Source organism: Atractosteus spatula, chromosome 7 (genome assembly GCF_055471065.1).
Source record: "Atractosteus spatula isolate fAtrSpa1 chromosome 7, fAtrSpa1.hap1, whole genome shotgun sequence".
Taxonomy (NCBI): Eukaryota; Metazoa; Chordata; class Actinopteri; order Semionotiformes; family Lepisosteidae; genus Atractosteus; species Atractosteus spatula.
Genome location: NC_142712.1, coordinates 59,613,551 through 59,641,390, shown reverse-complemented (window position 1 = coordinate 59,641,390; position 27,840 = coordinate 59,613,551). Strand labels below are relative to the sequence as shown.

At 40.9% G+C, this 27,840-nt stretch overlaps 1 protein-coding gene across 2 annotated transcripts; it reads left to right on the top strand.

Moving 5' to 3' along the window:
- The first annotated feature begins 510 nt into the window (after nucleotides 1-510).
- On the top strand, nucleotides 511-27,375 carry malt3 (MALT paracaspase 3). Of its 2 annotated transcripts, none has more exons than XM_088921240.1 (16): nucleotides 511-704; nucleotides 1,990-2,088; nucleotides 5,485-5,622; nucleotides 6,020-6,144; nucleotides 7,409-7,547; nucleotides 7,751-7,926; nucleotides 8,749-8,845; nucleotides 10,369-10,404; nucleotides 11,135-11,338; nucleotides 17,631-17,808; nucleotides 18,395-18,469; nucleotides 19,245-19,372; nucleotides 21,921-22,070; nucleotides 23,180-23,334; nucleotides 25,298-25,417; nucleotides 25,943-27,375. In XM_088921240.1, exons 3-16 carry the CDS (start codon nucleotides 5,604-5,606, stop codon nucleotides 26,285-26,287), a joined length of 1,947 nt encoding a protein of 648 aa, XP_088777366.1. In that variant the 5' UTR covers nucleotides 511-704; nucleotides 1,990-2,088; nucleotides 5,485-5,603; the 3' UTR covers nucleotides 26,288-27,375. The 2 variants fall into 2 exon arrangements, with proteins under 2 accessions (XP_088777366.1, XP_088777365.1); XM_088921239.1 differs by having other exon boundaries at nucleotides 515-704; nucleotides 1,987-2,088.
- The last annotated feature ends 465 nt before the right edge of the window (nucleotides 27,376-27,840 follow it).

Genomic DNA, 27,840 nt, shown 5'->3' with positions numbered 1-27,840 from the left:
GATGTCCATTTTGTAGTCCTTATGAATTAAAAACTTAAAGGTGACTTGTTGTTCCACGACAACCGCAATACTCCCAGGTTACTTTGGAAAACATATTAGTATTATTTGGACGGCACGCCAATTTTAAATTTGCCAAAAGCCGCTCCAATATTTTTCAGTGTTATTCATTGTTTTGCGACGCGTTAACAGGTGATTACAGTGTTAGCTGTCACAGACGTTTTCAGTTTTTTTTCTTTCCCTGTTTTAACAAACCCCTCTCTATATAGGGATTTTTTTTTTACGAAGGTAATGATAGTTAATTTATTATTAAGAATAATTATCATCAAGCATCTTATGCGGTAGGTCAGTGAATCTGTCGCAAGCAATGTCCACCACTGATATCATACTTCCCTAGATATTAGATGACATGATTCTGGGGATCCCTCCAGACAGCCTCCGAAACCCCAAAATAAAGAAATCGAGACAAGCATTTCAAAGGCACTTGCACTCCAGATTATACGGGACAGTGCTAGACAAGTGACTTCCTGAAAGTAGAATTTTCCTGAACTCAAATTATGAGGCGAAATGGTTTTGCGATACAGCTTCTGCCTTCTGGGCGATACTTTACAACTGACTCCGGAGGTTAAACGCGACGGGAGTACTTTTTGGGTCGCTGCTGTTTGAAATCGCGGAATTAAAGAAAAAGGTCGTCTTTCGTGTGACAGGTAAATCTGTTCCTTGTGAGGGGTACCTGGATTGAAACGATTTAAAAACGTGAATTCTTTAAAGCTCCTTATCGCTTTCGGTGGCAGATTTTGGTGAAGTACAAGTTGGTTTAGAACGCAAATGTAGTTTATTCATGTTACTTTTATTCTGCTTATAATTTGCTTGGTAAATTTGGTGTACCATTGAGGGAATATTGAAACTGTTTTGATAACCAATGTTATGATGTATATGTTACAGTGTTATAAAACGTCAAACCTTGGTAACCCGACAATGGTTAAAGCGCCAGTGAATGAAATGTGCCACAAAACATGTGTCTTGTTTACGCTTTATGAATGTTTATGAATACTGTGGCTCTTGGCACAACCTATGCGACGATAACTGTTGTTCGTGTTTACAAACACAAGCCGATATCTTGAGCAGTTGTAACAACAAATAGAGAGTTTATCTCGTTACACAGACCAAAGACACCAGCTCCAAGACTTTTGATAATTTTGTTTACAAACATAATGATACACGTGGAAAGATATCTAAATAAACACAACATTAAATGAAAACGAACATAACCGTCTTAGTCACTCTATTTTAATTTCTTCTTCATCTGGGAACCGTTTTTTCTGGGTTTCTGAATATTGCATCTTAACCTTAGTTTGAAGAAAAAAGACACACATATATATATATGTGTGTGCGATGATACTGTATTTAATACAAACTTCAATTTCAGATTAAAATGGAAAGCCTATATCAATTAGCCTTTTTTCGTTTAATGGTTACTTTCAAGAGTCCAGAGCTGCCTCACGTGTGCAGTTTGTGTGGAGTTCCCTCTGCAATGTAACCCTTGAAGTGAAATGGTTACATGTACAGTACAGCTGGGACTGGCCCAGGGTTAACACCTGCGAGCTCAGTTTGCAGGGCTGGCCAGAGCCAAGGAGGTGATCTGACCTAGCGCCCCCGCGTAACAGTCCTCAATCCTTTCATAAACAGGTATTTTGTTCCTTTCCTGTTTTGTAGAAATACCTTGCGAATCCTTTGTACAATCCGCAATGAAAGGGCTTTAAAGTCAGTTTGAATATTACGAACATCCTGGAAATCATTGCAGGAGAACTGGATGCATGTGTACAGAAAGAAGAGGAAAGCTCCTGTGTTGTACACACGGTTTAAAAAAAACACATTTCAGGATGTGTTTGGCCTCTTCCAAAATCTTGATATAAAGCGTTATTTTTTTTTTTAACAGACAGCAAGATGCTTTTCGGAAAAGTCTAACTGTGACTATCTTCATTTCAGTAGCTTGAGGAAATATGCAGTCTCATGGACCTTAACCACACAGCCCGCTTCTGAGAATGACAGAGGAAGATCATACACAGTGCTTAGAAGCTCTCCATTCAGGTGAGAAACGATCATGACACAGGGCTTGTTAATTAACCTACAAGGAATAGGGGAGGATTTTTAAATATAGCAGGCTCTGCAGAAGAGAACCTGGTATGTCTTGTGAGATTTGATTCAAACAAGTATACATCTTTTTTTTTGCTCGATTTATAAGTTACTGTAGGAATCAGATGGCTAAAAATGACACCAAAACATAAACAAATAAAAGCATGTACTCACACTTTGTCATAGGGACTGAGTAAGCCCTTAGCCTCTGGAGTGGAGTCTGCAGTAAGTTTTGACTTTAAGAAAGGGTGAGAGCAGAGCAGGTGATATATTGTCTGCCTGAGACTAGTTAACAGTTTGTTTAACCACTTAAATATTAATAACACAGCAGTGAGTGTGAAAGATTTGTCCTGACCGTGTAGAAGTATTGTTGAATTGTGATTTTTTTTAACTTTTTGATTGTTTTGAAGTTATAATTTGTATCTCTGCCATCTGACCAATATCTTTATTTCATAAAAAGGGCAGAGGTTTTTGCTGCAAATACAGCATTTCAAGCAAGATGTACATTTTTAAAAATTTTAATTGAGTCATAAATCATGGTGGTTTTGGTTAGTTTTGCTTTGTTTTCAACAAATCCAGACCACAGAGAATCTGGTGGTACTGCTACGTAACCCAGTAGTATTATTAACGTAATATTTAGATGGACATTTCATGTATATTCCCTAATGGTGTTATGTAGAGGCTCCATATATACAGTGCCTTCAGAAAGTATTCCCCTCCAATTGATTATTTCTCGTGCTGCTGTGTTGCAAAGGCAAATTAAAGCATATTTAAATTGTTTTTTTTCCACTTCTGTAGAAGTAATTCTCTACAATGTTAAAATTAAAAAAAAAATATTTGGATGTCTTGAGAAATATTACAAATACAACTCTGAAAATTACTTAATTGATAAGCATTCACCCCCTTTGTTTTAACAACCTAAATTGGGTGAGGTGTTCAATTACATGTGTGAATCTCGAATCCACATGTGCTCAATTGCTTGGTTGCACAATAAATATCACTGACTGTGAGGTCTCACAACTGAAACAGCAGATCAGATCAGTCCTGCGGTCACGAAGCTGCCCGTGGAACTTCGAGATGACGTTGTTAGGAGGGATAAAAGCTGGAGAAGGTGATAAAGAGATTGGCAAAACTTTAAACCTTCCTAGGAGCACCATGAAGTCCATTGTAACAAAATGGAAAAAACATGGCACAACCTAGACACTACTAAGATCAGGCCGTCCTACCAAATTGAGCAACTGGACAAGAAGGGTGATTGTCAGAGAAGTGACCAAGAGGCCAGCTGCAACACTGACAGAGCTGCAGAGCTCTTTGGCTGAAATGGGAGAAAGTGTCCAGACATCAACAGTCTCTTCAGCAGTTCACAGATTCGGCCTCTTTGGGAGAGTGCCTAGAAGGAAGCCACTTCTGAGAATGGCCAACATTAAGTCATGCCTGGAGTTTGCTAGAAGCCTTGTGACAAAACCGGAAACCTTTTGGAAGAAAATGTTGTGGTCTGATGAGACTAAAGTTGAGCTCTTTGGCCTGAAAGCCAAGCACTATGTTTGGTGCAAACCAAATACAGCCCAACACCCGGGTAACACCATCCCTACCGTCAAGCATGGTGGTGGCAGCATCATGCTCTGGGGCTGCTTTTCAGCAGAAGGAACTGGAAAGCTTGTTGACATCAAGGGCAACATGGATGGAGCCAAATACAGGCAAATCCTTGAGGAGAACCTGTTTCAGTCAGCCAGAGATCTGCGTTTAGGGCGAAGATTCATTTTTCAGCAGGAAAAAGCACACAGCAAAAACTATCAAGGAATGGCTTGAAAAAAAGAAGGTTTGTTATTCTGGAATGGCCCAGCCAGAGCCCAGACTTGAATCCAATTTAAAATCTGTGGTATGACCTGACAATTGCTGGCCACTGACGTTCTCCATCTAATTTGGCAGAGTTGGAGCAAATTTGAATTGAAGAATGGGCAGAAATTCCACAATCTAAATGTGCCAAGCTCATACAGACATACCCACGAAGACTCATGGCTGTAATTGCCGCTAAAGGACTATGTACAAAGTATTGACTCGGGGGGGTTAATACATTTGTAATTGAAAAATGTCAGTCATTTCATTCTGGAGAAACGAATGTTCTTGAATAATTTTTTTTTTAATTCATAAATGTAAATAGATTGAATTTATTGTGTTATTGAAAGGAGAAAAATATTTCAATGTGTTAAAATTTGGAGGTGTAACAAGCACAAAATGCAAAAACAATTCAAGGGTGTAAATACTTACTGAAGGCACTGTACATGTAATACTCGGAGAAGCATGACACATGCAGCAAAAACAAAAAGCATTTTGAAACCTACATTAACTCCAGTTGTTTGTTTTACTCGGCATTTGATTCAGAGTCAGCAGACTCCTGTTTTGTATGACAAAGGGTTTTTGTGCGGGAAGGAGACTAAGACTAAAACAACAATCTAAGGAGAAGAAAAACAATTTGTTAGGAGTTGTTGCTTTTTTCAAAGAAGACTATTCTGAAAGGCATGATTTGTTCTAGTTCTTAGAATTACAGCAAGCTGTAAATCTGGCAGACCAGTGCTTCTGTGTTGAAGTAATTAACAGCAGGAGTACTATTAGGTGAGAGAAGGAGAAGTTAATGAAAAGCACAAGTTCAGACATGCCATTTTTCATCACCAGTGTGTTGCAATAGCAGTTTATTTTACAAAGAGCTATAGAGAAATTCATACCGAAGAGTTTTTGGAAAGTACTGTGTGCTGGACTCCAGAGTGTTTGGGAAAAAGCCGCGTCTCCAACGTCAGCATGTAATAGTGAAAACCATCATGCGAATAAATTGACATTTTCATGCAGCTTCACACGGATGGTAGTAATTAGTGGTGATAATTTCCTGTCACAGAACTGTTTTTATGTGTTTTTTTTATTTCAAATGAATGCAAGGGCGTCATGGTGGCGCAGTGGTTAGCATTGCTGCCTTGCAGGTCTGGGGCCCTGGGTTCAGTTCCAGACCTGGGGTGCTGTCTGTGTGGAGTTTGTATGTTCTCCTTTTGTTCATGTGGGTTTCCTCTGGGTGCTCCACAGTCCAAAGGCATACTGGCAGGTTAATTAGCCCTGTTGGGAGTATGTACGTCCGTGTGTACCCTGTCCTGGCCAGGGCATGCCCTGCCTTGTGCTCTTTGCATGCTGGGATAGGCTCCCACTCCCCCATAACCCTAAATTGGAAAAAGTGGTTAGAAAATGGATGGATGGATAAATCAATACACTGAAACCTGTTTTATGGTCTCAGAAATGTCTGGGGTTCGACTGCTGTAGTTTGTTTTATGTATATAAGGTACTGAATTGTTTTCAATTTTTCAACAGGTAGTACAGTATAACACAGCAATGATTGGCTTTGGCTTTTTCTAAAGTACAATGCAGTGAAAGTTGTTTTACGTGCCAGAGTGTGTGTGATTGAACTGCTCTGGTTGCCAGGAAAAGCAATGCAAATCATGATAAAAGGTATGTATTTGTTTGTTTTTCTCTGTGTTATTTTACAAGTAAATGATTTTCTGAACAGCAGTGATGCTTTTAAGAGTAGCAAGTAGAAGCTTTCCCAGGACTAATCCTGGAGTTCCCCACTCTCTTGGTTTAAATTCCAGTTGAGTTCTTTATTCATTAAGTTAATCAAATCTTTAGTTAAACTATTTATTTAAAAATATATATTTTTATTCTTTCAGTGGTAAGAGAAGTTAAGAAATTGTGTTCAAGGTTCATTATTCAATTCAGTTAAGAGCTCGGATGGATAAAAAATTTAGAAACCACAGGGGTACTCAAGAACTACGACTGCAAAACATTAACTTAGATCTTGCTTTCAGCTTTGTAATAATTGATGGGTTCATTGCAATTTCCTTTTCAGACATTGTGATAACAGAGCATCCAGTGTCTGTGTGTGTCCCACAGAACTACCCTGTAACCCTGAGCTGTCGGGCAATAGGGACAGGTACCCTGCAGTACCAGTGGTTCCAGGCGGAAAATGAAGAGGTGAGCAAGAAAGGAGGAATTTTTAATGTCTGTGTGGGTTTTATGTGATAGGAGTGATTTTCTGCTGATAACTAGGTTTACTATGGCATAACATCTTTTTAAATAAAAATAGATTTACTCTAAAATTGACTTACAAACATGTGCATCTGAGTAATTATTTACAAGTGGAAACAGATAGCGTTATGTGCTCTTTTAGTATATACTGTAATGTTTATGTGAGAAATGCTTACAACTATGAAGAAATAAAATTATTTGTTTTGTTCTGGTATGTTTCTTAATGGAGAAATTATATTTCTGAGAGGATCGTCAGAAGAAACTTTAAGTATGTAAAACACGCACATATATATATATATGTCCTGTCTTCTTTTTTAATTTCTTTAAATAAACAAGTTGTTAATGGTGTTCAGTAACACTGTTCTGATTGTGGTGAACCACTGCTTAGAAATCTTGTTTGTCTTGTAAGTTGATTTATTGAGCAATACTTGACAAATTTGGTTTACTGGTAGCTGGCTATGAGAATAGATAAATATTAATTTACGTTATGTAACAAATAAAGCTGTACAAGCAGTTTCCCAATGTCAGCAGAGTTAATATTTTTAATAATAACTTGGTTGGAGGAGATTTACGAAGAACAGTTGAAAAGCTGGTCTGGTTCTGGGAAAGCAGTGTTGAAAATTCTTGGTTATTGCCAGTTTTCAAGGTTGAGCAACAAGTCAGTTATCAATTTGCACTGAGAACAATAAGGGTACTTTGATGCATGAAGCAGATTATACAGGTATTTTGTGTCGTGGTGCCCACAGAAAACCGAAATGGTGTGTATTGTACATATTGCCCCTGGGAAATGATCTGCCGCTTATCATGTGATTGAGCAGTGTGAGAAGAAACTAGCCCTTTCTTTCAGAGTGTGAGTAACTTTAGCCAGCTTCCTGTCTTCTTGTACATTAAAAAAAATCTTCTTTGAAAGTCAACTTTCTCAAAGTTGCTAATCTGATAGTTTTGTCCTAAAAATGTCTTTTCCCCTCTTCCTCTTCAGCCACCCAATCATTCTTCCAGTGCAATCGCAATCTTGTTTTCTACAAAGTGAAGATAACATCCTTTGCGTCATAGTCATCTGACATCATCCTTTATGAGGTTTAATGTACAGTAGCAGGTCTGCTGGAGCAGTTCCACGAGTAGCACCCCCTTTCTGGATTCTGATGAATGTTCATAAACTCCGTTATTAAAGATGACAATAACACATCAACACTTTTTGTTGTTTTTCAAGGTCCCAGGCGCAACTCATCCCGACCTGGTCATGACTGCAAAAAAAACCCAAGTGTACATCTGCAGGGTGAACGACCAGCACAGTAACTGTGTGTTCAGTGACTGGGTGAAAGTGAAAGTCCGGGACATCCTGAGGCCAGGTAGGGAAAATTTCTGCTTTGATCTCACAAGGTGAAGACAAGTGTGAGGAGCTGGAATGTTTAGAAACGTCCACATTTATGCATATTTCAAAATTCTTTTTGAAATATATCCTATGGGATACATGCACTGCCTGCATACTTTTATTCTTCCTGTCCAGAGTGCTGTGAGCATGTAATGCATTCTCCCTCTGTGTGGCTCACAGGGATTCCTGCTCCATGGCTTGGAGAACCACATATTGTAGCCCACCCCACGTCGCTGTCTGTCAGACCCGGGGAGACAGCAGCACTGCAGTGCACTGCTTTCGGCATCCCTGCTCCACACTATCAGTGGTACAAGAATGGTAACCTGATGCAAGGGGAGACAGGAGAAACCTTACTAGTAAGTCTGCTGGAAATTCACTGATAAAATGTGGTGCATTCATTAGGGACTACCTGCTCTAGGGTATATGGACCTTGGTTTTAAGTGAGCTCCTCGAATCTGAAAGTGGACAACTGGATTCAGCAGAGCAGGATGGCCATGTCTGTCTGTCTGTGTAATGGACCTGGGGCGCTGCCTGTCTTGGGGGCCTGTTTTGACTGAGTCACTGTCATGTGAATGCCAAGCCTTGTTCTTATTGGCTGGCTTCTCGGGTGGCGGCCTTGTTTCGGTCCAGTTTTGGGGTCGAGGCTGCGATTTCCGCATGTGTTTTTGCAGTTATATTTGTTGATCCTGAGTTGTTGTCAACTCCTTGTTTTGTACCTGGATATTTTCAGTATTTTTGTAAATAAAAAAGCCCCGATGGGTCCAGTTACACGTTGGACCACTCAGGTGTCAGCTGTGACACCAGCTAAGGCCTCTTTCCTATCTGAATTCCACTTTTTGCAGGGCCTGGACAAGCTGCATTATTGCCAAAGCTGTCAGTTCACAGAGCTTGTCCTCCCTATATGATAACATGCTGAGAAAGTTATGCTAGCTCTCCTCTTTTGAAATAAACAAAAATTAGATCATATTGTTTTTATATCTTAGAAATTGTGGGCTTATTGCCCATTCTGTATTCTTCCATAATTCTATGGAAATTTGAAAACTACAATTTGGACCTTTGATTATTCACGGATTAATCCAATACTACATGTTACTGTACATGAATTTGTTGCTGGGAAGACAAAATCTGTTATTTGCTTAAAATTCAGTGCATGATTACTATTTCTCCTCATTTTTCAGATCAGGAATGCAAATAAGAACCAGGAAGGAACATATCTGTGCTCTGTCTCAAATGTGCATGAAGAAAAATGGACGGAGCCAGCCGATGTAAATTTAGGTAATAAATGGATTTTGATCGTTTTGCTACAGTTTTGTTTTAGCTTTTGACAATACAACAGCAGTTGGCCATGTGGGCACAGATCAGAGGGAGGGGAAAAGTCCTAGTTTGAGAAAATATAACTTTGGGCTTCCCTGGCCTGGTGCTTCAACTCCCAAAACGTCTTTTACATAGTTTTCTACATCCTGGTGTGTGTTAGTGTCACTGTACATGAGCTCCACCCTTCAAATACCTCTCGGCTATAAAAACTAAGTCGACATTCAGTTAATAAATCTTTTACAGTGTGCCAGGAAAATATTGTGTAGCTTGTATTGCTTCCCTTTTTGTCCTTTTTTTGCTGCCAGGAAATGTCCTTTACTTGAAAAGCTTCATTTTGAAGACATTGGAATATAAATTTAATATTCCACTTTTCTGCAGTGCCACAGGAAAAAAAACTTTTTTTTTGTCTTAACCAGTGTATGAAGTAACCATATTATTATTCAGTCAGAAACACTGCCACCAGACAAAAGTGTATTTTTAAATAATTTTGTGACACGCTGTATTGTAAACTGACATGTCCTCAAAACGCTATGTAAGAGCTACAGTCATCAGAGCTAGTGAGGGTCCCAAGAACAGAGCCCATCATCGTTGTTGACTTACTTGAAAGCTGAATCATTAGTGCTACAGTATATATGCTTAAAACCTGTTTATTTGTGCTTGTTAAGAAACATAAATGCTATTATACATGTTATTTATGAAGATCTAAAAATTGGTGGTAATCTCAATTTGTTAATTTTATTGCTTCGTTAAATTGAAATAGTGTTTGGAGTTGGAGTTCATCACTCCCTGCCTTGAAAGCCATAATCAGACTTGTTGAACAATGTCTGCCTCTTATTTAAACTGTAAAAACATATAGTGATGAGAGAAATCCAGTTGTTTTCTTGGCTACATCATTCTTATTTGTGTCCAATCTCTTCATTTGGATTAGGAGGATATACTTGCTGTGTTTTATAAAATAAAGACATTTTGTCTTTTTGTAGAATTTACAAACTGTGCCCTTTTAAATGTGGCAGGTAGTGTACTGTATATACTTGGAAAAGTTGTACTTTTTCCTCTTTTTAATTTTTTTATGGCAAACACAAAAAGGTGGAGCATGCCTTGTGTGATAGCCCCTTTTTGTATAGTTCCTTTTAAAGGGTATTTCCATTTGTTCAGAGGTTCAATGGTACTTTCCCTGGTTAAAATGCTTTTTTAGGAAGTTGGAGACATCTACTTAATCTGCCTGGGCGAATGATTAAAACTGAAACCAGCACCTTACAATATATACTTCTTCTTTTTTGGTGGTTTACAATTCATAATATGACACAAAAAAAGACTGACATTAAACTGCCATATTTCTGTGTTACTGTTGGACGTGGATAAAGTATCAACCCTTAATTTATGGACTCACTGTATAATGTTTGTTTTTTCAAAGTTAGTTAGTTTTATGTTTTTTGACCTACATAATGTCTTTGGCCTTCTCTCATTTTTTTCCTGCCTCACAGTGCTTCCTGATAAGCCCACAGCAAAGAAATTTTATGGTAAGTCTAAACAGTTTAAGAAGAACAGAATGAACTCTGTGTCCTTTAATCTCTAGATATATTTTTTTTCTTTTGCTATCCTTTCAATTGTGCATTCTTAGCTGGTAGTTGTTTTTCCCTACTTGTTTTTGGTTGTTATGATGTCCTGAAATTAATAAATTGTGTTGCCCCTGATTAATCAGGATATTTACAACACAGAAGTAAATGTTACAGACTTTTCTTTTTCAGTTGCTCTTCTTAAATAGCAAGTGCCTGTTTTTATTTTTTAAGCAATGGTAAATGTTTAGTGCCGTTTTATTATACGTATTTAGATTGCGTAGGTTATAGAGAGTAATTAATTGGGACATGAAGAGCTAAAGGCTTTTAAAGAAAGCAATGCCATTTGTTGTGTATTTTGTGACTGTTATATTGTGGAATATGTTTACATAAACACACTTATGGACTTAATAGAAAGTGTGATGTTTTTCTTGCGGGATCACTTTTATTGAAAGCCACTTACATTTGCACAGTTTGGTATTTCACTGGAGCAATTTACAGGAAAGTGCTTGCTCAAGGGTACAACACCATTGGGATTTGATCCCTCAACTTTCCAGTGACAAATCTAGAACCATAACAGCTGCTCCGCACTGCTGGAGTGTAGGTAACTTGAAAAGGATCAATCTACTAAGCAACTGGAGTGAGGTGGTCTTATTTAGTTTGTTTCACTCCTGTGATTTTTTTTTCTGTTTAGCAACTGACAAAGTGGCTCTCCTGATTGGCAATCTGAATTACTCCAACCATCCCAATCTGATCGCACCCATGATTGACGTCCATGAGCTGGCCAACCTCCTGCAGCAGCTGGGCTTCCGCGTGGTGTCCCTGCTGGACCTCACCAAGCAGGAGATGTGTGCCGTGATCGATGAGTTCCTGCAGCTTCTGGACAGGGGCGTCTACGGTGAGCTCAGAACAAAAATGAAAGAGTACAGCGTGAAAACTGTGAAGGAGCAAACGGCAACAGCAGGGCCAGCAGCTAGAACTGGTTAGGCCAGAATTGTTTTTTTTTGTTTCTCAGGTTTGTTCCATCCAGCAAGATCTGGAAAAATGGTTAGTTCATTCCAAACGTGCATAAACGAAAGTGCCAGATTTTATCTTGTTCACTTCTTATTCCATCTCAAACCTTTAGTCTTTTTTTATTTTCCTGTCCTCAAAAGGGGGTCTTAACATTTTAATGAGTACAAATTAACAGTATGTCTGTCACACCTGCTGAGGTCCCAAGTGGGTTGAAGATTTTGACATTTTGAGAGAATGGAAAGGACTTATCCTGATGTGGCCTCATGACTGGATATTTCCCTTTAATTACTTCCCTTTGGCTTTGCTTCAAAGGGATCCATGGTGGGGAAAACAGAAACGAATGATTTCATTTCACTGCGCAAACGTACTTTTAAGAGAATAACATCATTTCCAAGTGTGTGTGCTTGTCAACATGTGTGTGTACACTGACTGCATAGAAACTACCATGAACCCAGCAAACTGCATTAACTATATCAACGCGGGGTTGTCAGCTGGCCATAGCCATCCTCAGATCTCAGTCCTGGAATGTGCACTCCAGTCTTGCACACTGTTACCTTCACCACAGCCTCAGCTGAAGACGATCCTTCTGGAGGAATGGGAAAGCGTATTTGAGAACTGAAAGATACTTTGGAGCAGCACGGCGTATGTGCCTGTTCCTACGGCTTGCAGAGACCCGACCTTATATGGCGTGGGTTCCTAATATTTAGGCCTGTGACGTACTGTATGTTGCTGTCTCCTCCGCAGCTATTATTTCAGCACGTGAGCCGTGAATCAGTGTCGAGTGATGTCGCCAATTTGAGCGTTACCGTTTTCTGTTTTTCCGAAGACCAAGGCACAGTTCATAACTGCTGTAAACTATTATGTCATAAGTTTGACATGAAGAACCAGGGCTACAGCACTGCTGGCAGTGCACTTTAAATTCCGTGCCTTCTATATAGTCTTTCTGTCCATTTTAATCCAGTCAGACTGTTTTCTTGTGTTACAGTCACACACATCCTGGGAAAAAAAAAGACCATGAATGCTGGGGTTCTCCTGTCTTTCAAAACTTCTGTGACTGGAGCTAAATTTTTAAGTGCCAACACGCTGTGTACTTCATAAAGAAGTGGAATCTTGAATTGATTACAGTGGTTCTAATTACATTCTGCTGTTGTATTTATTGTCTGCCAGGGCAGTTTTGAATCATCTCTACTTTCAGAATGCTGTGGCGGGGGAGTTGTTAGGCTGAGGCCAAAATGTCCTCAGTCACTATGGTCTTTCGTGTTGTACTGTTGGAATAATTTTTAGGAAAATGTAATAGGTTTATTCCATGCTGAAAAATGAAAAGGGGTGCCGTATAAATGGCTGACCCTACGCTCTGACCCCCAGCTTCTCTCCCTGTCTGTGTGTCTCATGGAGAGCAAGCTGGGGTATGCAAAAAAAAGACAAATTCCTATTACAAGAAATTGTATATGGCCAATAAAGTGATCTTATCTTAAATCTTAACCTATTACTTGTTCCTTTGCAGCTTACCCATGCTGACGCAGCTACCTACCTGAAGTACTTTTTATTTTTAGACAACTTTTTTTCATGTTGCTTTGATTTTAGATGACAGAGTAGGGATGCTCACTTCCCTCGCCTTTGAGAAATTTCCCCTGCAAATTAATACGTATTTAAAAATTGTTTCAGAACAAAATGTACCAGAATGTTAGTACAACTGCAGTAGAAATGTAGCATTTGTGATCCTGTTGATGAACAGTTTTAAAGCAGAACAGTCTAATGTTTGATGGAGGTATTTTCTGCATGCTTTAAAATGATTACTTGAAAACATGTGAAAAAAATAGTTGTTTGCTCTTTGATTGTCTTTACATTTTGAGTTGAATATACAAAGGAAAAATATATAGAAAGCCCCATAAAACTGAACCAATCTAGAGACATTCTGACAATGTTGCCGATTAATTTAGAACTCTGGATATCTGCAAAAGAACTGATTGTCTTACTTTGTGCTGGCCTTCACAGTGCTTGGTTCGGGTGACAGAAATAAGAAGCGCAGCTCTTTAAAGTGGGAGGCAGCCATGTTTAGCACAGCATTAGTCATGTACTCTAGCACTTCCATAGGGAACTACTGGAATGTGCCTTTTACGTCTCTAGGACTATGATTCAGATGATTTCTTTTGTGACACTTTATTTTTTAGGAAGTAAGCAATACATCAAGCCCTGATAAATACATAGGGTCTTACGCCAGGGTTTACAGCTGCGTTTGTCACAGCGTTTTGTGAAATTTTGCCGTGTGCTTGTCAGAATGGGGATTTGCTGTTTTTTCTGCTACCAGGTCAGAGCTGGTTTCTGGCACTGTAACACGTACTGCATACAGCCAAACCAAATACTGGGACTTTCTGTAAGCAGTGCATATTTTTACAATCCTGTTAACACTTACATGCCATTGCATAGGACAGTCTACAGCATCGTAACAAAAGAAAGACCGCATACATTTTAAAAGTTTGAAAACTCATTAAAAAACAAGCTAAACCTATTTTCTTTGAAAGGAGCGCAGGTGGTCTCTTTCATAGTATTAAGCAACATCTACCCTTGGCAAATGAAGGTTGCATACTGCACTGGACTATAGGGCCTCTTTATCTTGGTGCAGCGCTGGTAGTTTTCACTGGAACATATCCAAGGAAAATCATTAACTCTCATGAGCCTTCTGCTCTGCATCTATTACATTTTAACATCTGTTTTGCATTTTGTACATTTGCTGTGATCCAGTAAGCTGTTTTCAAAAGCTGACTTGTGTTTGTGTGGTAAAACTACGGTCTTACAGTTGTTGCTGCAATAGGTTAGCCACGGGTTAACAATGAATGACGTCTGTGGTGATTTTGTTTAATGATGTTTTCAAAGGATGAGGAAGGGGGAGCAAACCTACTTTGTGCCTAGGGCCGTAAAAAGTCTTAATCTGCCCCTGGTGGTAGTATAATATGTTCCAGGGAACACCTTTGTGTACAGAGAGCAAGGAAAGGCAGCAGTTGTTTTTTTTTTATATATACAGTGGTGTGAAAAAGTGTTTGCCCCCTTCCTGATTTCTTATTTTTTTGCATGTTTGTCACACTGAAATGTTTCAGATCATCAAACAAATTGAAATATTAGACAAAGATAACACAAGTAAACACAAAATGCAGTTTTTATATGAAGGTTTTTATTATTAAGGGAGAAAAAAATCCAAACCTACATGGCCCTGTGTGAAAAAGTGATTGCCCCCCCCGTTAAAACATAAATCAACTGTGGTTTATCACATCTTTGGAAAGCCAAGTTCAATTTCTCTAGCCACACCCAGGCCTGATTACTGCCACACCTGTTCTCAATCAAGAAATCACTTAAATAGGACCTGCCTGACAAAGTGAAGTAGACCAAAAGATCCTCAAAAGCTAGACATCATGCTGCGATCCAAAGAAATTCAGGAACAAATGAGAAACAGAGTAATTGAGATTTATCAGTCTGGAAAAGGTTATAAAGCCATTTCTAAAGCTTTGGGACTCCAGCGAACCACAGTGAGAGCCATTATCCACAAATGGCGAAAACATGGAACAGTGGTGAACCTTCCCAGGAGTGGCCGGCCGACCAAAATGACCCCAAGAGCGCAGCGACGACTCATCCAAGAGGTCAGAAAAAACCCCACAACAACATCCAAAGAACTGCAGGCTTCACTTGCCTCAGTTAAGGTCAGTGTTCATGACTCCACCATAAGAAAGAGACTGGGCAAAAATGGCCTGCATGGCAGAGTTCCAAGACGAAAACCAACTGCTGAGCAAAAAGAACATAAAGGCTCGTCTCAGTTTTGCCAGAAAACATCTTGATGATCCCCAAGACTTTTGGGAAAATACTCTGTGGACTGACGAGACAAAAGTTGAATTTTTTGGAAGGTGTGTGTCCCATTACATCTGGCGTAAAAGTAACACAGCATTTCAGAAAAGGAACATCATACCAACAGTAAAATATGATGGTGGTAGTGTGATGATCTGGGGCTGTTTTGCTGCTTCAGGACCTGGAAGACTTGCTGTGGTAAATGGAACCATGAATTCTGCTGTCTACCAAAAAATCCTGAAGGAGAATATCTGGACATCTGTTCGTGACCTCAAGCTGAAGCGCACTTGGGTTCTGCAGCAGGACAATGATCCAAAACACACCAGCAAGTCCACCTCTGAATGGCTTAAGAAAAACAAAATGAAGACTTTGGAGTGGCCTAATCAAAGTCCTGACCTGAATCCGATTGAGATGTTGTGGCATGACCTTAAAAAAGCGGTTAAGGCTCAAAAACCCTCCAATGTGGCTGAATTACAACAATTCTGCACAGATGAGTGGGCCAAAATTCCTCCACAGCGCTGTAAAAGACTCATTGCCAGTTATCGCAAACGCTTGATTGCAGTTGTTGCTGCTAAGGGTGGCCCAACCAGTTATTAGGTTTAGGGGGCAATCACTTTTTCACACAGGGCCATGTAGGTGTGGTTTTTTTTTTTCCCTTAATAATAAAAACCTTCATTTAAAAACTGCATTTTGTGTTTACTTGTGTTATCTTTGTCTAATATTTCAATTTGTTTGATGATCTGAAACATTTCAGTGTGACAAACATGCAAAAAAATAAGAAATCAGGAAGGGGGCAAACACTTTTTCACACCACTGTATATACTGTAGTACATTGGAGGAGATATGGGGAGATCCCCTAGAGCGTAGATACTGGAAAGTTAAAGTTAAAGTTTGACTTGGGTCTGAGCTGGTCAGCATCACAAAACAAGAAGACTGATGCTCTCCGTCACTCTTACTCATACAGATAGCAGAGTTAAAGGAAAGGCTGTTTCGTCTGTGTGTCTCCATAACAGCTTAAATTCCATTTCCCTGTACCGCTTCCCCTTTTGTTAAAGAAGTAAAGAGCTTTTCTGTTTGGCTATTTTTATCTGTCAAATTCGCATTTAATAGCAGCTCCTGTCATGTCATAGTAGGTGGCACTATTACTCATTTGTCAGTCTACCACAAAACTCTTGTTTTTTTATCAGGCATCTGTAATGACTTTCTATAGAGCAATTATAGATTACATAATTAGTATGTTCGTACACAATAAGATTTAAAAGGTTAGTGCTACCCTAGATTTATGTATTCCCTTTGCACTATGCTTCAATACATGAACAAACTATCAGTAAATGAGTAGTTGACACTCATGAGTGAAAATAAAACTGCAGTTCTCTTGATATTTGTTTTAATCTTTCCATTGAGTTTCAATGACAAAAACAATTGACACATTTCAACCATGTAATGCAAATGTTTTGTATTTCCTGTGGCTTTTAAATTCAAACAGTTATCACTTAAAGCCTATTTAAATACCTATTAACATTTTCAGTTGTCATGTAATCAAATACAATTAATGTAATTAGCATTTAAATTTAATATCAATACAAATAAGTTTTAGTCACCAATTAATTTCTAATTGTTAGTTTTTAAATCAACTAACTAATTAATATTAAATTCACTGATGATAACAAAAACAGATCATACAAACATCTCTCATCCCAGATCCCCATAACAAGTATTATGACTATAAATAGTTACATCCATACACACATTGTAATTTAAATTCTAAAACAATTAAATTTTACATTAAAATTTCATCCTATTACTATTTAATCCTAATTTAATCCTATTTAATTCCTATTACATTAAAATGTAATACAAGGTCCTTTATATATTAAATATATAGTATGCTATATATGTTATACAGGTACATGCAATATTTGTATTACCTTTTGCTTATTATTATAAAAAATAGTTCTTAAATTTCTACAAGTTCATAGTACTTTATTGGATAGACCAAAATTGACCTTTGGTATGAGAATACTCTGGGCTTGCTAGTTGAGTGTATCGTATGTAACTATAGGGGAGATGTGTCTTTTTTCAGCCCTGCACTTGAATTTTCTATTGGCAAAAACGGCCTTGGAAGCATTGATAGAAATAAGCAGAACCTGAAGCAGTTTGGACTTGCGCCCTGTGTCTGCCGGGCTGCCCCCCCACTGCCACTCTCCGAGGATCAAGAGGTTCTGAGGGTGAAAGGAAAAAGAAAGAAAGAGGGTTCAAAACAGTGTTGAGTCTCATGCAAGCGCAGGGTTCTCTCTCTCTCCCTCTCACTCTTGTTCTTCACTTTCTCTCCCCCTGCGCAGCCTTGTTTTACTATGCTGGCCATGGTTATGAATGTCCGGGCAGAAACTACCTGGTTCCTATAGACGCCCCCCAGCCCTACCACCGAGAGAACTGCATCAGCGTGCAGAGGATCATGCGGAGCATGCAGGAGAAGCGCACTGCGCTGAATGTGGTCCTGCTGGATACCTGCAGAAAATGGTGAGTCCCAAGACTCTGGGGAGTCACTGTGCAGAGCTGGGGTGTCTGCCCCTGGTCCTGGGGGGGTCTCGTTCCAATTAGTGTTATAAGACACCGGACGCTAAAGATAGGGCACACCTGTACATTATTGATGAATTAAGCAAGTCATGAATTCATTAGAAGAACTGTGGTTCTTAAGGGTGGCATTAAGACTTTGTTTCTTAATGATTTCCCAGTTACCTAAGTTAACAATTCACCTGTTTTATTGATCACACATTGTGATCACATTGTTGATTTAATGGATAATGAATTAAACCTGCTGTGTTTTGACTCTCCAAGACCGGGACTGAGCACCCCTGATGTAGAGTGGATAACTGACACAGACCCTAAATCTGCACTTGATTAAAACTTGCTGTGAACCACTTTACAACAGGCAGGGCTCAGCCTGAACATAAGTAGTGATTTAAGGATTGAAAAAAAATCCACCTGCAGATCTTTTGCTCTTTTTTTTTAACATCTTTGCAATTTTCCCTAAAAATGATTCAGTTCCTGTAAATCAGTTCCTGATTTGTGTATCAACTCTGTTTTTACGTGCATTCTTTTCTAGGTATAACCAGGGGTGTGTTCCATCGGAGATCAGGTCTTTGGCACCTCTAGGCAACACTGTATATGGATATGCCACGTAAGTGCTGTGCTGCAGAGCTCAGTATTTCCACTTTTTATTGTTTCAATTATGTATTCACTCTTGAAACTGGCTCTTAATATAAACATTGTTCTGCCTAAACTGTTCGGTAAAAATATTTAGTCTGCATTTAGGAAGGTGTGTTATTTAGAGGAACTTACGATTTTCCTTTTTTTCGTAACTAATGTTATGAGATTGTTGGTACGGTTTACAGCACAGTTCTGCTCAGCTGCTCTGATAAGGACTGACCATGACCATGCTGGGTTTCTGTAATGGTGTAGTTTATTAGGCACTTAACAAAATATAGACTGCCCACTTCTACATTTCTGTGTGCAAGCTCCAAATAAAATGCAGAGGGACATTGTTATCAAAATTAAAGGAAAACAAACCCAAAAGCAAAATAAAGGGTTTTTCTACATGGGTGAAAATAAAACAGGTATCATTCTTGAGGCAGGAACTCCAGTACCGTAACACCAAAATGACCAGTGATCTAATGCGTCTTGCGGTGAGAAAAACCTGAATTCCCTCTGACTTCAGAGCCTGACTTCAGAGAACAGGTCCACTTCTGTGCATCTGCCTCGACATCCTGCCTCGTGCAGGCGCAGGTTTTGTGCACTCGTACAGGTCAAGAACTTTGCCCCAGTAGCGAGATCTTCACTTTTTTGTTTTATAGACGTATCTAGAAAGGTGATGAAGGGGATTTGTGGCGTGGAAGTGGGACCCCCTGCCGGGGTGCGGCAGCCCGGGCTCAGAGTTGTGTCGTTTGCCATTCCAGGTGCGAGGACGCGGAGGCCTACGAAGTGCAGGACGGGGAGCGGAGCTCGGGCATCTTCACCAAGTACCTCAACAAGCACATATTGTCGCCGGAGAAAGTTACTCGCGTCCTGGAACAGGTGCTGGAGGGTAAGGTTCTGGATTTTACTCGTCACCCTATGACAATTTGTGCTAAGACAAACTCTCTGTAGTGTTAAGACGTTAAGAAGATACCGTGTTGAACAGAGGAAAGCAAACTGTGAATTCCCTTGCATTTCAGCAGAGGTCAACAAACAGCTGGCAGGCGGTTTGTGGGAGTCAGTTCCCTCGTCCCCTCTAGTGGTCAGAGTGTATGGGGAACTATGGGAACTTGGCTAGCGGTGCTTCCAGTGTGAGGACAGGGAAACAACACCATTGAAACGCCCCTTCCTATCTACCCCTAGGCGTGATTACATTGATTACATTAATTATGCTTTTATTTGATCAGAGAAAGTGAGTTTAAGATTTTCTGTGTTTATGAGGCTGCATGCTCCAGAAAACTCTTTTTAGCCAGTCATTATTCAACATGTTAATCCAAGCTGCCTAGGGGAGAAATTTGCTGACATGCAGGACTGCGGTCCTGTTTATCAGCTTGAAAGGGAAGGGGGCTGACTGACACCCTGGATGGCTTCGGTGCAGCAGTTGTTTGTTGTTTGCTGGGTCTCTGTGGTAACATGACTGGGCTTTGTGTGACCGGGCTGTGTAAGGGGTGACCTCATTCTCTAGAAATTCATACCGGCGCTGGCTTCCAAACTGCGGAAATGTGAGAGCTCCAGACCTCGGGATGTAGCTCCGGCCTGCACTCTCAAACAGCTCGGCTGCACCTGTCGGGTGCAGGCCACAGGCCCGGCACTTCACTGAAGCACCAGGCTCGGGGGCCCTGTTGATAGGTGAATCTGCTCTTTACCAAAGTACAGTACTTCAGACGCGGTGTAACATGGACTGTGTAGATGGGAGAAGAGTAAAAACAGAGGGTGACACACTGCACTGGAATGCGGTGGTGATGTTTGAGATGTTTGTGCCAGTGCAATGGAGGATGCCTCCAAGTGAGGCAAATCACCCCACAGTTATTTGAAATGCAGCACCAGGTTCTTCTGATGATCCTTTGCACTCGTTCTTGTCATGGGGCCGCTATAAAAGACGCTGTGTATTTATTGGTCTTTTTAAAAAGATTTATTTAAAGAAGAAGCAGGGAAATGTTCCAGACTTTTTTATGGGAGAATTGTCATCCTAAGGGTTCTTTAAAAAAACCCAGAGCAGATTCATGTTCTTCTCCTTCAACTGCAGTATTGTTATGTTGTGTTTTTGCTACATCTCTGGAGACATATTAGTTAGCTGTCCTGCCTTATTAATTTTGTTTGGTAATAGATGATGTGACATCAGAGAAATATGAGTTTTTGCATCTTTAATGACCTGTGAAATATTTGATTTCTGATTGTCATATAGTAATGGAAATAGAGCAGTTTAATGTGAAACTCCCTTGTTTTCTTATCAGTAGCGAAACATGGCTATCTTTCGTTGCAGTGTGCTGTATTTGAGCCGAGTTTCAACCAGCTCACATTTAAGCACTGTCCTCTCACAGAATCCTTTAATGGTCTTAAACCAGACGTGACGCTGGTACTGAAACACTGCTGTGTGGTTAGGTTTGACTGATTTAGAAATGGAAAAAAGCTGTTGAACTGTAATTCTCACTGATGTCTGATGGGTTAGAGAGTGAAGACAGCTTGCTTAAAATATTACTAAAGCTTGTGATGTTACTGAGAAATGTGTGTTTACATTTTAAAGCCAGTATCTAATTTCCTGTAGTAGTCCTCAGTGTGTCAGCCTTTTGATTTTGCAACAGTTTAACCCAGTAATGTCCAGAAACATTTCTTGTATACTGTTGTTAATGAAATCCTTAACAACAGCTTGCTTTTGTATAAAACCTCAGAATCTGAGTGTAAGAAAGATGAGTCATACATAATATTTAGAATTGTGGAGAAATAAAGATACAGTTTATATGATTTCTATTTTAGCTAGCTTATCAGGGTTATTTAGAACCTTTAACTGAAAAACAGCAGGAAAACATTGTACCAGTGGAAATAAATAATTTAAAAACATTATCAGTAAACCTGTACCAGGAAATAATTCTTCAGCTTACATGTGCTGGTCATAATCAAATGCCAACATAAGTATATTTAATATGTAATTGAAGTATACTAAGGTATTAATATTTACTTGATTATATAATTGGGTTGACTAAACCACGGTTCAGCAGTATGGAAAAACATTCACTAACTGAAGGGATGTGTTGTTCATGACTCGTCTCATGACACCAATCTTGGTACTGTAACTCTAAAGGTCAAGCAGGCTGAAACATCTGTGAGTACATAGTGTTACAGCTGATATCTGTATTAAAAGTGAAATTGCACAGTAAGTCATTATGTGTATGAACAATTAATTTGCATAGTAATAATGCATAGTAAAAATTCACCTGCTTTTTCCATTTGTTTCAAAATGATGGTGTATGTTTATAATCTTTGACAGTCTTTCTGAGTGTGGGAAGGTGCAGAAGTAATTAACTTGAAATGAATCTGCATCGATTCTTTTATAGTGTAGCCAAGTATTTTATCTGTTCTGTGTCACAGTCCCCATGTTTGAAATTCTGTCCTGTTTCCAGATCTTGGGAGAGACCCCCTCATTACTGGAAAGCAGGTGATGGAGATTAAACACACACTAAAGGACCCCCGAGCACTAACTGACCGAATCTGCACTACTGGACATACCATGGAGCTGCAGCTGAGAAACCTGTACTGGAAACACGCGAATGGTGAGGGCTGTCACTGCTGTAGTACTGCCAAGACGGGATTTTGTCTTTGAGGCATTTTAAGATCCCTTTGGAGACTCTTTTGTCTGTGTGTGGATTGCAGGTACAGTATACAGACAAAGACCTAAACACACGTATCCACAATGATGTTGCAACAGTACAACCTCTGTTGTAAACCTTCATTTTATTAGTCTAAAAATAGCTCAAATCATTATTTTTTTCTTCCAGTTTGCTTAGGAAAATTGGACTAATGAAATTATCTGGGAAGGGAATGGGGGAGTGTAGGTTTATCCAAACTGAAAAGTTTGCTTTTTTCAGTTTTCATGTGATGGAAAGATCTCTACTAATGCTGTCTGTATAAATGCAATTTATTTCAGACTTTCAGTGGGATACTGTTGATCTTTCTCTGCCTAATTGAGGTTCTCACTAATGGCCCTCTTTCCTTTATATCTCTCGGACATTAAACAGCAGAGGTGCTTTCTTTAATTTAGGTGAAATGAAGGTTGTGTCCTGCAGTTGCTCTAGAGTTACTAAAATGTGTTATTGGAAATTTTTTATTTTATTTATATGCTAAGTCGCTCATGCAAGCACACAAGAATTAGCTTCACTTTCAATTTACTTGCCTCGGTGCAAACTTCCTCTTTTATTTGGTTTCCATTGTTAGAAATAGAACTGAGGTGTTGCCTGAAATATGAGGAAGGATTTCATATTGATTAAATTAGAACAAACAGAATAAGACCTGATTTTTATCAAGGAAACAACGGGAATTGTTGCAACTGTTTTGTCTCTCAAAACGATTCAGTGTAAATAATAATAGATGTGGCTTATTATTATCAACTAGCAAATGCATGCAAGTCACCAACGGCAAAAACATGATTATCCATAATATCTAATCTGCGTTACATTTTTGGATGATGCTGCAATATCTCACTTGTCCTTGCTTGACCTCAAGTCGCGGATCTTCAATTAAGCAATTCGTCTTTCAGCTCCTCAACAAAGTGTATTCCTAATAATAATAGCAACACTAAACAGACTCTGTTTTGCAGTCCGGAAGAATTCCAGTTCTGTGTGGCATTGACCGGTTTCTGCGGAATGTGTGGTTGCTTTTCCAGAGCTGCCGGAGAGGCGGGTGCTGGTGTTCCCCTGTGGCGCAGAGGTGGAGCTCAGCTTCTCGGCCCTGTTCTCCAACGTGATGATCGCGTTCGCCAGCCTGAAGCGCGCGGGGCGCGGCGCCGCGGACTGCAGCCTGAGCCTGCGCAGCGAGCCCGTGAGTGCGCGCCGTCAGCCCGCGCTCTGGCCTGCAGGGCGGCGTACCGCGTGTGCACACACCGGCACCTGGCACGTTTGTCGGTGTAACTGAAGAAAACCACAAATCTATTCGCTTGCATTGAAGTGCAGACGTGGGAGTTTTCATTTCACGACACTCTATAAACACTTCACTACCGCTCTGCTTCCTGTAATTACATTTTTAATGATGTCCGTTCCAACTGCTGTTGTGATTACAATCTGACCTCAGCAGACCAACAGCGAAGCTGCCAAGAATGAAACGACATTCAAAATCTGCATTTTCTTCTGAACTTGTATGTGCAGTATAAATGTGCGCAATATAAACGGGACACCCTGTCTAGAGATAGGTGTTTGTGCTGAAAAGACAGGGAAGGAAAGGTTATGAAGCTCACGGTGGAAAGCTCATGGATTTTACCCCTCCAGCATCACCAAGAGAAAAAAACATTCAGTATTTGCATGATCGGGCTGTTTTACAAACTCCTTTTTGCTATGGCCGTGAAAAACAGTGTGGATCATTCGTGCACGTTCAGACTGACCAAAGATGTGATACTTTCGAGACATCGCTGTCGACGCTGCTTTTTATGAAGTCCTTCTGAAAGGAAAAGGCAAAAAAATATATAAATAGAGCCACAGGCGGCTACAGCTCCTTGCCTGGCTTCCTGTTCAGCTCGTCGTTAATCCCTTCAGTGTGCTGCTGACAAAGCCGTATATGTTTTCGTAGTTGACTACAGTCCGGGCTTTTAGCAGCAGTCGGACGTGTTTTTCAGTGGAGGTTGCGGAACGGGGGAAAACGCAAATTGCTGGATTCCCCTCCTCCCCCGCGCGCAGGGGCTCCCCGCTCGGCCCCCGCAGCTCTGCGCGCGACAGCACCTCCGGCCTGCGCGGTCACTCCGCAAGCAGCCGCGTGCTCGGACCCGGCCGCGCAGGCATGTGGAACAGGTCCCAGCTGCTTTCTCACTTCACACAGCTGGAGTACGGAACCAAGCTTGATCCAAGTGACATCCCTACAGCGGCGGCCGCTGCATCACGCTTTCTTTTAAATACACAAAAACGATTCTGCAGTTTGCATCCAGGAATATACAGAACATTTAAAACATTTTTTTTGGGGGGGGAGTAAATTAAATTCTGTTCATAATGCAAAGGGAATACATTGAATGAAAATGTTTTCATGGGAAAAAATCCCAATTTTTCTACAATTTCAAATTAGACAACGATGGTGTTAGGCATGTCCAGTTCTGTCCCTGGAGGAAAGGTCATTTTCCACAGGCTCAGGAATAAGATTTTACTTTCTAACTGTGATCCCCTTTATGGATTCCTTCAGGAGGATCCTGTCTGTAACCTCCCCTCAGTGGGCGCTCGCAGATTTCAGTGTTCTGTTTTTTTTTATTCAAGTTACCTGCACCATGATGAAAGAGCTCATTTGTTTCTCGTTCTTAAGTCGTCGATTTCCATTAAGGTTGTGAAATGACAAGACCATGGCACTAAGCCAAGACGTTACGAAACTGTAGTAAGGCAAGTGCTTCCTCAGGCACAGAAGAGCTGCGTGCGAATTGAACACCCGGTGATAAAAACTCCCAACTCTGTGAACCCTAGCGTCAGGGGTAGAGGCCTTAAGGCTCGTTTCATTATAGCATGGCGACCCCTAGAGGAAGAGAATGAAGTTGCAATCAGTTAGGGAAAGGAAGAGCCGGGGAAATTATTTTACTACTTTATATTGGGGTGTTATTCTTAATTAAAAAAAATACTTAACTTTTCCATTTTCCATTTCTTTCTGTGCTCCAAAATAATTTAAAGAGCTAATCAACCCTAGTGTGAATGTTTATTAAACATTTTTCTAGACAAAGTCAAGTATATGCCATTCATTTCCTTTGGGTTGTGCTCTTACATGGGGATTAATATTTCTATAACGTAAATCCATAACACTTTCACTTCTCTCTGCGCAGGCGATGGAGGATGTGTTCTCGAATGTGGAGGACAGGTCGGGTGGGATGGATTCTTTGCTGCTGAGTGGTGCTGATAACCCAGACAGCAGTCTCAGACTGTGTGGCCTGCAGAAACTCCAGGTAGACACGTGCACATACAGCAACTGTACAGGCTGGGGCGGAGTGCGCCGGAAAGTTTCAGCACGGTCGTTTTGTCCCGTGTGGTGCACCTGAGTTTTAACTGCAGTGCAAGATGAACTGATTGCACCCGTTGAGAGTTTTTTCTAACTTTGACTATTGTGGTAAATGATGGTGCCTTGAGTAAAACATGTGAGAATGTGTAAACATGGCTGACTATTTATGATTATATGGGTCACCCACAAGTGGTATTTGTAAGGGGTTGCTCCTAGGTTTTTGGCTGCCTCATATGAAAGCGTTAACAGTAAAAAATGGAGAAGATATTCTGCTCTTTCCCTCAGGTATATTACTGCTGTTATTGGACAGGCTAATAATAGTATTTCACAGTTCTTTTGTATGCCTAGAGGCATTTAGATAAAGAATGTCATTATGAAGGGAATGTGCAGGGCATTTTTTTTTGCTATTGTTCAGCTTATACATGTGCGATAATTTGTTGTTTTTTTTAAAATGGCCCTTCCTGTTTTGCAGAAATCTTTAGTAATCAAGTTGGATTTGCACTATACGGACAATGACAGCAAGCTCCGGCGCGTGGAAACCAGAGAGGAGGACATCGGCAAGCCCCTGGTGGCCAGGAGCGAGCTGCCCAGGCGCGGGCAGGGGGGGCGCCCAGCGGCGCGGGAGTGCAGGGCGGCGGGCGCCTCCTTCCCGAGCGCGGAGCACGCGCAGGCGCCCCGCCAGCCTCTGCGCCGCCCCGGCTGGCCGTCCACGCGCAAGGCCGAGAACGCGCGGGACCCGGTCTCGAAGCGCCACACCGCGCAGGGCAACGAGCCAGAGGAGAACGACGAGAACGAGCCGCTGGACTGCGCCGCGTGAGGCCGGAGCTCGCCAGGCGCCGGCGGCTGGCGCTGCTGGGGGTCGCGGGCTGTTCCCTTTCGCGCGCGACTGCAGAAGGCGGCACAGAGCAGCCGGTGACGGTCTATATCTCACGCGGTGCAATTTTTATAGCTGCCTCTGTGAGAAAGACACCCGGGCTTGTGCTTGAACCCGCAGTCAAGAATTACCTGTTGTTGCAGGTAGAACCTGCTTCAAAATCCAGGTGTTTTCTAATGAAATTTCCTTCCACAACAGTACGGTTACAACTTCACGTTATGGCCAAGTTGTTTTATATTAGACCCATCTACACGCTTGCTATACGCATCGAAACGGTTTATGGAAAGGTAGTAAATAAAGCCAGCGAAATAGACACTATTACCGATGCATACAAATGATAAGGGTGGCGCTGTGAAGTACTATATTACACATTGGCGCAGAGCCTCTGTAAACTTCATAGGCTGTATAGAGGTCTCATAGACTAGCATGGAGCCTTACAGCATTATCCGGTGTGTGTGATGCATTGAAAAGCATTTGTGCTTCATGGAGTATATATTTATTATAGACTAGTAGCCAAAGTTTAATATTTAAACCTTGTTTATTATGTTTTCAAAACGTTAGAATTGAATGGATTTCATTATACAACGATATCTATTTCAGTTGAGCTGTGCATGTCCTCGTTTTTGGGGGGCCAATGTTCAGAACTAACTTTTGTTCGCTGTATTTCATATTTAATGATCCCATGGTTTCCTTGTCCACTTTTCCCCCAAATGTTACTGAAGAGCTGGATACCACTGTGCTCTCAAGACCTCTGTTGAATGGTGGTCTTCGCAGGAGAGGTTAGAACCGGGTGTCAGAAGTGGTAACAGGTACCTCTTGCATTGGGTCCTCAGTATTTAAACTGTTTTGGGGTGACGTTTTAATGTTTATCATGTTTCTTTTTTAAATAGTTGTATGTAAATATTCCCAGTTTTTATATAGAACCCAAATTGATAAAATATCTTCGTACTGATTCTGGCCTGCATTCAAATCAGGTTGACTTTTGTGATTGTTTCTGAGCAAGAATAAAGCTGATTAATGCTCGTCTTTCACCTGCCTGTCGTCGCCCGTGTGTTTTTGGGGATGGTATTGTCGCAGAGTGAAAAGGGCGGGTGTGGGAGGCGCCAGGTGTGGACGTTGATTGCACGAACAGGACAGTGACACCCTAGCATTCCTGCAGTTTCACGCCCCATCCTCCTGCTGTTAACACAGATGCTGGGCGGTTACCACCCCCTTTAGGGGTCCTGTGGGGCTGCAAACAGGCTTGACTGGCCCTGTGGTCGAGAGAGGGGGCCCTAATTAAGGACAGGGGGCAGGTGCACAATGCAGGTAGACCTGTCATCTCTGCACAGACATTTCCTGAACGAGCCGGGGGCAGTTAGCCCGCCCCACACCCAGAGACAGCACAGGGACACCTGCACCCGGCGGAGCAGTCGAGAGCTTGATGAAGGCCCCAGCAGAGCAAGACGGCAGCTCTTCGGAGAAGGAATTGCAGCAGGTGGAGCCAGGAGAGGACT